The sequence below is a fragment of the Alligator sinensis genome, unplaced genomic scaffold (assembly GCF_000455745.1).
Source record: "Alligator sinensis unplaced genomic scaffold, ASM45574v1 scaffold560_1, whole genome shotgun sequence".
Lineage (NCBI taxonomy): Eukaryota > Metazoa > Chordata > Crocodylia > Alligatoridae > Alligator > Alligator sinensis.
Window position 1 is genome coordinate 6,624,621 of NW_005841837.1, and position 12,622 is coordinate 6,637,242.

Below are 12,622 nucleotides of genomic sequence, written 5' to 3' on the forward strand. Positions count from 1 at the left end.
GATAGCACATCTACCTAAGTGACTGGCATTGCCCCACATTAATTTAAACAAGATTTCTATTAACCTTTAATCAAAGCCCCACCACACTTCATTGGAGATAAAAGGCAGGCAGAATATTTGTAATGTTTTATTCAATATTGTCAGTGGCGCTCCAAGAACTAACATAGTATTTCCAGAACTGGAATTATCATTTTATCCTTCAACCTATAGCATTCAATCATTTTGCTGTAATTATAGAACTGACCTAAGTACACTTTTCAAAGCTTTCTTTGAATGACTGGTAGCATTTTGAGGGTAAAAAAAAAAATCCTAAGCGGGTACACTGATGGAACTCAACAGATATTCCTACAGTCAGCTGAACAACTGGATCTCACTATCTGATTATTATTTATCATTTATATTGGACCTGATCCTCCACTGTGTAGCCTAGTGATTCTCAACCAGGGTGCCACAGCACCCTGGGGTGCCTTGAAATACTTTCAGTGGTGCTGCAGGGTGCTATATAATGTTAGCACTGTTAGGTATGCAACCTTGATTTTCATGATAAAAGCAGAGATTTCAAATAGGAATTCATAGTGCTAGAAACCATCTGCCCTGTTCTGGTCTGTCTGAGTTCCTTGCAAGAGAAAAACTGCTCTATTATTTTTTCTGTAGCAAAAAAAAAAAAAGTGAAAATAAAGAGCCAGCATTTTCAGGGTGGGAAGCTTGAGACTAAAAAGGTTGAGAACCATTAGTGTAGCTAGTCACTCCTATACAAAAGGAAAGATGTTGACAGCTCAGAATGACACACAAATGCACACAGACACTCACACCGCCCAGGGTGAATGAATGGCCAGGACACAGGCACAGAGAATCAGAGCTGTGAGCTGCAGTCACACAACAGGCTCTGCATAACCAGACCTCTGCCCGCACAGATCTCTTTTTGATTATCATAGGGCTTGGGGCATGTGCAGGGATAGTTCAGGATCCTGGCCATAGCAGTACTAAATGCTCTTAAAACATGCCAGGGTGGGATTTTCAAAGTGCTCTGCATGATCTCATCTGGGCTTACTGAAACAAGAAGGGTAAAGCAGGCACTGGAGCAAAGCAAAGGAGATAAGGGATAGGGGAAGGGAAGAAAGCTTACAAACCAAGTGACTGAGGTGCTCCTTACTATAGCTCATTGTGACTATGTTTTGAGGTATGAGAACTCACATTTTAAACAAATTATAATGGGTTTCCTCAAGTTCTTATCCCCTTGCCAAACTCTAGGTCATCTGGAATTGAAATGATATGAACAACCATGGCAAAATGAAAACGTTCTGATCCATAATGACAGAGAGTTTCTACCAGCAACCAGGCATATTTTACTGTAAGATCAACAGCAAACTCAAGTCTTAAGTAACTATACCCATTAATATGTGTTGGGACCATTTTTATGTTCAGAGCTGAAACCTCAGAAATGAAACACAGCTGCATTGACCATGTCTGGGAGGCTGAAACTACAAGTCCACAGAGATTTGCATGGTTTCTGCTGACAAACATATCTTCTCACTTAAAACTCAGTGCAGATTTGCTAGTGGGTCCAATAGACTTCATCTAAGTGAACAGCAAAAGGATGCACAGTATTTAGAAGGAGTGGAGGGTCTATTAAGGCAAGTCTCAGAACTCAAGTACCAAAGGACTGCTGATTGTGAGGGGTGAACACAAGTAGTAGAGCTGGGTTGGGAAATTTATGCACGTACTATAACTTTTTAGGATCTGAACTTGAGGAGTTCAAAGTGAGTTCCAAGCCCCTCTCTTGTGTAAACAGGACTGCAGCTGGGATACCTCCATTGATTGCGACACTGGGATTAAGGCATGGAGGCATGGCCTCTTCAATATACACACACACATGCTAAAAGACTATTTATTTGAATAACTTTTTATCTTAGTGCAAGTAAGCCTGGTCACATATTCACATTGCACTCTCATCAATCCAACAGCCAGTTCCTGTTGAGGAGTTCTTCCATTAGTCCCTTGCTAGACATATACAGTATGTAGTTAAAATGAGTACTGCAGCATTTGCTATCAGTTAACACAAGAGCAAGCTTTAAAAATGGCATTTGTGTCCTGCAGGAAATCCCCAAGATTTGAAATTTGTTTTTATGCTGAACTGGAACAAAAAATGGCAATCTCAGAACTTTTCACAAAACAAAATATTCCAAAATTGGTGGTGGAGGAGTAGAAGTTGGTGGGGTGGAGGGGGTTCTTTTTGACTTAACTGCTTCAATATGTTAGTTACTTTGGAAAAAAAAGGCAAAATGGTAATGTTGACATGAAACTTCTCCAAGATTTCCCACGCTAGAAACATTCTTCAAGTCAGGATGTCCTTGCAAAACGTTTCATTTTAATGGAATCAGCATTTTCTGATTGGTAACTATCACATTAGAACATTTATGGCTAGCTATCATTAACATCTTATTTTCACTAAATGACATTTGGCATGCATTTCTTGGGGCGGGGGGGGCATTCTTTTATGTCTCAGCAATACAGCATAAATTTCTGCTCTGCAAATATGTCCAACTCAGGTACATGCATGTGTGTCTGGTGTAAGTACACATCATCCCTGCATTTCCCCACCTCACAAATACCCTCTAACCCTTGATAATAGTAACACTTTGGATTATTATCTATTTTAAAAAAGACCCTTCAGGTCAGAGCCATGCAAGTGGACCCCCAGGGCAGCCTTGCAGTCCTTGCCAGGATTGGAAACCACCCTTTTCACCACGTATGCTAAAATTTAGTGTTTGCCTGTCAGTTAGTCAGATCAGACACCACTCAATTTGTCTCTCCAGTTCTCTCAAACAATGCTGAGGATCTGGGGTTGCAGCACTGCAGAGTAGGGATGGTGGGAAAGTGTCTACTTTCCACCAAAACATTACATTTTTCATTAAAAAAGAACACCTGTAACCTGATAAAAAATTGTCCAAGACCTGAAAAAATTCTATAGAAAAAAGCTGCCTGGTGGGAGTTGCAGCTTGGTTGGCTCACATGCCCATTCTTTCCTAAGACCAGATTCCCCAGCCAGACTGTATCTCCCATGATGGGCTGTGGCCAGTAGACTACAGCAGCCCAGCACCAGTGCATCCTGGGAGATGATGTTGTACCAGGGAGCCTAGCCTATGGAGGAAATTGGGAGCATGGGGCACCCAAACCACAAACCTCCTGAGGGGTGGTGGCTTGGCATCTTCCCACTTGACCAATCCAGACAGTGCACAGCTGAGCCATGGGACAGAAAAGAATAATCTTTAGTAGCTTCATAGATTTTTAGGGTCAGAAAGGACCTCAGCAGATCAGAGTCTGACCCCCTGCCCTGGGCAGGAAAGAGCGCTGGGGTTAAATGACCCCAGCCAGATGCCTATCCAGCCTTCTCTTAAAGACCCCCAGGGTAGGGGAAGAGCACCACCTGCCTTGGAAACTCATTCCAGGTAGTATGGTCCTGACACAGGTCATTACCCCTTTTTTCTCTAGCCTTAGGAGAGCTAAGGATCAGCCTGTAACTTTTAGAGCCATGGGAGAAAATTTTCAAAATGCCTAAGTTACTGAGGAGCTTAAGGTTCACTGAAAATCAATGAGAATCAGGTTCTAAGAAAAAGCCAGATTTTTTTTAAAGGTATTTAGGCCCCCAACTCTCACTCCTTCCAATGGGACTGAAACACCTACATACTTTCTGGAGCCTGGACCTAAAGTGCTTTAAAAAAACCTATTACCCACCATCTGGTTCCCAGGCTGCTCTGGGATAGTACAACTGCATAATACACCAAGCTCGGGGCTTGTGGCAGAGCCATAGTCCAGCTCTAAAACAGTCAGGAGGGTCAACCGTTTTGGCAAGTGTGCCACAAATTAGCCCCACTCTCCATTAGACCCACTCTGATCCCTGTCCCTTACACAATCTGCTGCTGTTTTCACACGGGTTGGGCAACCTGCAGCATGGGTGCCACAAGTGGCACAGCCAGCCGCTGTGTGACTTGTGGCAGACTGAGGAGAGGATGGGCAGCATGGCAGGAGACAAGGCAGGGAGCAGAGGGCTCGTCTATATGTGATGCTACTTCACCATAGCAACGCACTACAGCAACGTAGCATCGCAAAAGCTGTGATGCTGCCATTATGTCACTGTAGCAATGCACTCCCTTAATATAGTGTGTTGTTGTGGAGACATAGCAGTGAAAAACAACCATGCACCACCAGCATGACGCAGTATGGGCTGTTACTGTGCCGTCATTTGGTACTTCCAAAAGGAAGTATTAAATGGCAGCACAGTAACAACAGCGCCATAGGGGCACGTGTAGATGAGCCCAGTAAGCAGAAAATGGATCAGGTAGGTAGCACAGGCAAGCAACAGGAAGCAGAACAGAAGCTTGGACAGGGAGCCCAGGACAGGGAGCAGAAAGCTGAGCAGCAACCTGGGTAAAGGGAAGGGATCGGTGTGGCACTCAGGGAGAGTATGGGGCTGATTTGTGGCACGCTTGGCAAAAAGGCTGGCCCCCACTGAGCTAGACTGAGTGCTCAAGGGTATTAGCATCAGAAGCATGACCTTTTAGCTGAGATCTGCACTACGGGTACAAGCAAAAGCATATGGTGGGATATAAAAAGGGAACATGCTGGAGTTGCTTTAGTCTAACCCAGCAGAGTGATAAGGGAGCAGGAGTGACAAGGAATTAAAACTTTGAATAAAGTCTTTCTTGTAATGCTTTCTACTGAAAGACTGATATATGCCTCCTTGCACTGTGGTTTACTGAATGATCATACCAGAAATGGGAGAAATGGAAGTGTATTCTACAAACAAGTATACAAATCTAGGACTTGCCGTAACAGAGCAGACCAGAGGCCTGTCTGCTCTAGCACACTGCCTCTGCTAATGGCCAGTACTGGAAAGTTAATGAAAAGGTACGCTAAAACCTTTCTAATGCAACTAATTATGCCATTTTTTTTTTTATATGGGAGAAGGATAGGAGTCCCTCCTGAGTGGCTATCAACATATGCTCTGAAGCATTACAATTCTTAGTCCCTGTTATCTGAGCTGGCATTACTTGCATATGACTACTTTTATCCCTACATAAAATTATGGAAGTACAACCAGGTTAGACTGAACATGCTGAAAGATTGGAGAATCCCAAGTCATCCTGACTAGTATTCAAATACAAGACCTCAGAAACCAGGTAAGTGACAAGACTTTGTTCAGCCCCATCTCAGAGCTGAGTTGATGGCTGGAAATAATGGGAAGGATAGAAATGGGTAAATATATATCTTTAAATCTCATTAGGCTAATTGTTTCCATAATATTCGTGTGGTAGCAAGTTCCACAAGTAAAAAAAAAAAATGTAAGTCAAAATAAAAGCCCCTCATTTTCTAACAGATCAGCTTAGTTAGGCTACACCATCCCACCCAGACAGAACTCCTCCTGCTGTTAATGGACAAAACATCTGACAAAATAGACTGTTGCCAACAAAACCTTATGTTTTTTTTAACCAGTTAATCTTTGAAGTGCCATCTGGCCTATATATGGGAGCACCACACATATAGGGAGAGAAAAAACAGGAGAGGGAAGATCCAATCTGTGGGTCTTAACATAGGGTTGTTCAGCTGATTTGGGGAATGAGAGGAGGGGGAGCATTACAGCAACAACTCTGTGAAGACAGAACTCACACAAAGAGCTTAATGGTCTTTGTGGACACTGTGGAGGCAGCCGTCGAAATAATGGCTGCAACTACTCTGGTAAAAGCAGATATTTTCATCCAAGAAAGTCTAGTATGAGAGAGTATGATTTCTCTACTCCTAATTCCTGTGCTGTCATTGGCTCATTCTGTAACAGTGGCTAAATCACAGTCTCTGAGCGTCAATCCCCCCTGTATCTACAATGACAATTCATAGGTGTGTTGGAAGGATTCAGCACTGGGCTTTTGCAATGTACTTTAAAGACAAAAAGCTCAGTTTAGCACTAAGTACAACCCACAAAGCAGATCTTTGTTAATTTGTTTAATAAAGCTCAATTTGGATGAAATGCATTTATTAATTTAAATGTATTGTTATTTATCATGCAAAGTTTAGTCTTTTCCAGCTTCCACAAGGCCCTGCAGATAACCAGTATATGCAACTTTGGGTAAGGCGGCAAGGGCCAATGGGAAGAAAGCCAAAGGATAAATATCTTCCTGGAAAACAGGAACCAATAGGTTGAAAACATAGTAGTGTCCTTAGGATTAGCTTATCTTTGTATAGTAAAAGGGAATTAAAGGACAGGACAAGCCAGTTCAAGTACTCTTCTGGCTGAATATATCACAATAGCAGAATGACTTTGAATAACAGCATTAGCTGAAAGCAGTTGGTTTTTAATCCCAATTATAAATGCACAAGGATGATGTTCCCGTTCTCCAACTTGGCACTGGTGGCTCTTAAGGATCTGCTGTCCAGGGAGGTATACCCAGTGACCAGCCCCTGCCATCTTAGGGTTTTAAGTGTACAATTTTCCACTGGCTCATACAACAGAACAGCCTGATTAGGATGGAAGGAGAGTGCCAATGACTTTACACATGGAACAGAACCCATGCAATCATGTCAGACCTTTCAATATTACTCCACATAAATATATTTCAAAATGTCCTGGTCTGCTCATGTCATACATTTTGAGGCCTCTAACCAGCCTGTAAATACAGTATCATTACTCCACTTTCCACATTACTTCATGTAGAAAGCCATGTAAATAACTATGATTTTTAACATTTTCTAATAATGTTTTAAATCAGTTATAGCACAGGTTTTCAAAGATTGGGTCCTGTTAATAACGTTTGTTCTTTTGAAAAACCCAACTACTCAAGTTGAATGCTAAAACAGGAGCAGAGCTCCTTTGAAAATCTGGCCTTACATTGCTAGGTCTTGACAAAAGATTGTTCTTTTCCATCAAACTACTGTGACTCACTCACTGAATTTAGATGGATTTTCTCCAAGGAATGCCTGTCTCTTTTCTCACCCATCAAAAAAATATCTGCAGTCATAGTGATTAGCTCTCTTATCTACTCCATTCATTCCAGCAATCTAGTATTTCTCTCCTTTTCTCCTTATCAGAAAATGTTCGCCATAGCAGCCCACATGACTAGCTTTCTCTTCATGTACCTCAGCTGGGACTCCAGGCTGGATCCAGACCATGAAACTTCTCAGAGGCTGGATACAGCCCAGGGCATGGGAGTGGGTACTTCGGCCAGTGAGATGGTGGTAAATTCAGTGGCAGTGCCAAAGGGCCTGAGAGCAACGAGAGGTCCAGCAGCAGCCCAGCAGTGGTAGTGGAGTGGATCTTGGGGCAGCAGCTACAGCAAGCCAAGCTCAGCACCTGGCCATGGCCAGTAGGACCAAAGTAGGACCAAAGGTATTGTTTAATATCTTCATTAATGATTTGGACAATGGGGATAGAGCACATGCTTAGTAAATTTATAGGTGACTTCAAGTTGTGAGGCGTTGCAGGCACTTGGGAGGGTAGGGCTAGGATCCAGAATAACCTGAACTGGAAAAAATGGTCTTTGATCAATCAGATGAGATGCAACAAGGACAAGTGTGAAGTCCTGCACTGGGGATAGAGTAATTGCATGCACAAATAGACTGGGGAATGACTAGCTTGGCTGCAGTACTGCAGAGAAGGCGCTAGGGGTCACAGTAGACCATTAACTGAATATGAGCCAACAGCATGCTTCTGTTGTGTTAACAGATGTCACTCGCAAATCAAGGAAAGTAATTCTTCTGCTTTATTCAGCACTAGTGAGTACCTGGAGTACTATGTCCAGTTTTGGGCCCTATAGTTCAAGAAGAATGTGAACAGTTTGGAAAGAGCCCAGCATAGAGCAACAACAATGATTAGGTGCCTGGGAAGCAAGGTACAGTATATGAGGAAAGGCTGAAAGAACTAGGGTTATTTAGTCTGAGAAAGAGAAAGCTGAGTGGGGGGATTTGAGAACAGCCTTCAAACACCTGCAGGACAATTACAGACAGGCTGGATATGGGTTTTCCTCCTAGTGCCGTCCCCTACAGCCACAGAGAAGTGGCCTCGGGCTGCAGCAGGGTAAATTTAAGTTGAAGATCAGGAGGAACTTTTTGACTATGGGGGTAGTCAAGCATTGGAAGAGGTTACCTACAGAAACTGTGGAATCTCCACCCTTAAACATTTTCTTGAACAGGCTAGACAGACAGATGCAGCCTTGCATAGGGGGCAACACGAGATGAGCTTATCAAGTCCCTTCTAGCCCAACTTCCCTATGAATCTTACTTGGCTCAGAGCAGGCTTGGCACCAGAGGCCACCAAGCATTAACTCCTTGAGGCATCACAACAGCGCTTCAGAATAAAAAATATTGGTTTTCTGTCACAAAATGTGGATGTTCAGCAAAACCTTTTTTTTTTCCCCTCAGGGAAAGCAGGCTATTTTCAGGAAAAAGTGTTTCATCAAAAACCAATGTTCTATTGCAAAATGGTTTAAATCAAAATTTTTCATTCCCCCTCCCGAGAAGCAATAGGACTCCTGCCAACCAGCCAGATTCCATATTTTTCATATGCACACACTTGTGGTCATGTTTTCCCCATCACGCTTGCCCTTATCTGCCTGAATTGTTCACTGCAGTCTAACTTTTCAAGTCTGCTTAAACTGGCCAAAAAACATGACTGCATACCAAAATAAGAGCCCCTTTCTTATGCAATATATGCTCATTTTAAAGTCTAGATCTTACTCTACCCATTAGATACTTAAGTGAATTTGGTTGCCCAAAAATGACCTTATTCCATGCTGGAATCCCTGAAAAATTATTAAAGCCAATAATCCCTCCTGTTTCCTGCTGTTCGTGACTACATCTTAAAATGACTGTTTACAAAAATAGGCACATTCACACTTCTCAGGGATTTGAACAAGATGGAATAGCAATACAGCTAATAAGTGGAATACAGTCTAGCCCTAAATCTTTTAACTGTATTTGCATGCTTGTGGATTCTTCTGTACATCATTCATCAACAAAATTGTCAGCTAGATTGTCTGCAAATGCTTCTTTCATTAGTACTGATCTAAAGAAAATGTGGCTTTTGGGTCACAATTCAGGTTGAGTTTGCAGGGCTGACTTTTACAAGCATCATCAGAAAGTCTAATCACAGCAAACTTGATACACAAGGTGCAGCACAACTAAATATAGAGCTCCATGGTGACATTTTCAGTCACTTTTGTAACTTCAACATTTATTTGTGCCAAAACTCTGCTTCAAGACTCAAATCCACCTAAGGAGGATTTTTTTCAACCAATTATAATTTTTTTACTATCCACCAAGCAAAGGCGGAAGCGAATTTCCAAGCTATGAGTGTGAAACAAAAACACCCAGTTTCAAATACCCTGCTTTGCTGCTCCCCTATCAAACGAAGACCAAAACCTCCCAGTACAAGCGTCATAGAATCCTTTCTTATAACTTGTGCAACTAAATACACTTTTTTAAAAGAATTATGAATTGACACAGGACATTGTGAAAGGCCTGTGGACTTTTATTTCCTAGGATATCAGTTCAAATCCAATTTACCCTGGTTGTGACAACAAGTTTGTTGTTAATGACTAAGGGGAGTTTTCTTTGCATATAGGTTAGTTGTGTGTAGGTTAGATATTCAACCTTGACCTCCTTCTTAAAGTGCAGCTAGTTAATAGATACTATATTCCAATAATTTACATGTCTTTAGCATCTCAACTAGTGTTAATGAATTAAATCTCATAATCCTTTTGACAATAAGGAAGAAAAATGTCCCCGTCTTTCCAGTGGGAAAACTGAGACACTGAAAGGTTATAAATTGCTTAAACTCATGCATGCAGGCTGTGGTGAGATGGAAACAATGCACTTTTCTAGTCACAGGATAGTCTAGGGGAGGGAGGATAGCCTAGGAGGGAAAGGCTGGGTTTGCAATTAGAACAGTGGGTTGTTTCCATCTCATTGCAACCTGCGTGCAAGTGTTTAAACAGTTTACAACCTTTCAGTGTCTCAGTTTCCCCACTGGAAAGGCAGGGACACTTTTCTTTCTTATCATCAAAAAAGTTATGAAGTTTAATTCATGAACATTAGTAAAGAGATGTGGAATGAATGGTGCTAGAGCAGTGGTTCCCAACCTTTTTTTTTTTCATGCCCCACTGCTGGGAGCAGAGTGCAGTGGTGGTGGCCTGGGGGCTGGGGAGCTCCCAGCACACGGCGTGGCTTGTCTTTTCTGTGCGGCGCCACCAGCATTGCCCCCTTGACGCTCATTTGGGTCATGACTCAGGGTTGGGAACTACTGTGCTAGAGACATGTAAATTATTATTAGTAAATTATTATTAAGTAGTCTCACTTCAAGAAGAAGGTCAATGTTAAAATCCTATGATGAGGTAAACTGGGATTGCTGAAGTGCTCCAGCTACTGGCTTAACTACTCTGTGAACAGAGGATGATAGATTCCTGGGGTCTTGTGCTACCACCCTCCACAATGATTAAACCTCACTTTTATAGATGTGACTTCAAACACTCCCTCAAGGATCAAAGGTAAAATGCATCTTAGCACATTTCCTCGAGGGCATGAAAAATTACTGTATGAATTAGCCTGACAGACAGAATATCTCAGGGCTAGTGTTGCAAATGTATGGTAAGGATATAAAGTGCTTACCGTAAAGTGTTCTTTGTATTAGATCACTGGAAGAAGCAAATTTATCATTCCACTTAAAAAAAAAAAAAAAAAAAAAAGTTTTAAAAATAAAAACCACTGTCTGTGACCGGATTAGGGCTTTATAAAATTCCTTTAACACTAGAAAAAAAAATAACTACAAAAAAGGAGAGAAAAACAGAAAAGTAAACTGGACCACAGTTTTTATTGGAGTTTGTGCAGTACAAGATTAGTCCTTGCGGCAAATTTGCATCATAGTAACCACTACAAATAGTCTTTAGGAAAATAAGGACAATCCTAGTGAAGCCGCAGCATAAGAGGAGGCAGAAAGTTGTCCACAGCTCATCAAGGCCAAAATGGAATGATATTGTCAGAGTTTCTCCTGCACTTCTCTCTCTCTCCTTCTGGATATCAAGGTGTGCGTTTGCCTTTGGGGTGGGGAGGAGTCATGTTCTCCACTGCCTCAGCCTCCTTGGAGATTCTGGTCCTGATTCAGAAAGGTGCTTAGCCACATGCCTCACTTCAAGCAGGAGTCGCCCTACAGAGACGACACTACTGATGTGCTAAAATTCCTGACTGCATCAGGGCCTCTAATTTGTAGGCTATTCCAGCTGAACAATGCTACCATAACAATGAGAAATGGCATGCGCTTGCTCAGGCTTCACAAGTGCCTCTACAGAAACAACCACCAGCACATGTACACAGACAGAGGAGAAGTAAACAAGTTTCCACATTCCAATGGTTTGCCTATGAGCAGAATAAAAGATTTTAAATAGAAAAAAACATGGCCTTGATAGGGCATATTTAATAGCCAAAACTGACTTGCTAAGACAAGGCCTCAGACTTCTCCCTATGCCGTCATGGGCAGTTCCCTTCATCCATGGGGCCAGGGTTCAGTTAGATAGTCTAACACTCCACAGCAGCCACTCCAGCTCAGCAAGGCAGAGAAGGTGGATGGGAATGACCACTGTGGAGTGGAGGTCCCACAGAAGAACTAAGAGCAAGATGAAAGGAAAAGAGATCAGAAGAGAAGATGAGCCAAGATCCCAAACCTGCCTCTTTCCTCTCCCCAGCCTTGGGTCACCTGTTTCAGAGGAGAGAAGGAGCAACTGCCTTGCTGGCGACAGAAAACACAGAGGCTAGGTGGTCAGTGGGAGAGATACCTCTCTTGTGCCTCCAGGGCACAACTCATCCAATGTAGATCCGATGGAAGTCATTGGCACCAAAGGCAGCATTGCACTTGGGGCACTTGCGCTGTCGGGTGTCATAGCGTGTTTTCACACACTCAAAGCAGAAGACGTGAAAGCACTTGGTGAGGACGGCATCCTTCTTGCGCATGTTACAGCATGGGCAGGTGAGGCGTGCCTAGAGAAGAGAGATGCATTAGTGAGAGCCTAACCCAGGGGTGAGCAATTATTTCTGCTGCAGGGCTGCTTAATGAGTTTTGGCAAGCTGTTGAGAGCCACAAGGCTAGCCCTGCCCCTTGAAAGGTGCCCTGCCACACCCCCCCCCCCAACTTGGGACCGGAAGTCCTGCCCCTAACCCCCTAACCTTTGCCACCAGAAGTCCCTCCCCTCACCCTGAAAGTACTCCATTTGGGAAGGGGGGTTCCCATCTTGGAACTGGAAAAAAACCCTAATTATATACTAAAAATCAAACATCCACAATACTATAATTTTTTTTTTAATTTTGTCCTGCTTTGTGTGTTTGTGTCATGCATATACAGGTGATTGCATAATAGCTCAAAACGAAGTATTACTCTTATATTTTTGGGGGGTATAGGTAAGTGTGGGGAGGTATGAGTTGGTGGGTATGGGTTTTGTGGGGGCTGTGTGTACTTGTGGGGAGTATGTGTGTATGTGGGTGGGTATGGGGTTTGTAGGGTGTGGGGGGGGTTGGGGTGAGGGTGTGGGTGCACGTGTGTGGTGGGGTGTGTACACGTAGCAGAGTGGGACTCCCCCAGCGGTATGCG

The 12,622-nt window shown here is 42.9% G+C and overlaps 1 protein-coding gene across 7 annotated transcripts in view; it reads right to left on the minus strand.

Moving 5' to 3' along the window:
- Window positions 1-10,845: 10,845 nt before the first annotated feature.
- The window catches only part of RNF20 (ring finger protein 20), a 27,426-nt gene continuing 25,649 nt past the window's right edge, over window positions 10,846-12,622 (minus strand). For 5 of the 7 annotated variants that reach the window (XM_025202855.1, XM_006015473.3, XM_006015472.3 and 2 more), the window contains one exon: window positions 10,846-12,015. In XM_025202855.1, the coding sequence (XP_025058640.1) occupies window positions 11,839-12,015 (177 nt within the window). In that variant the 3' untranslated portion in view covers window positions 10,846-11,838. The remainder of the gene's footprint in view (window positions 12,016-12,622) is intronic. The other 2 variants (XR_003093784.1, XM_014519634.2) reach the window with 2 other exon arrangements.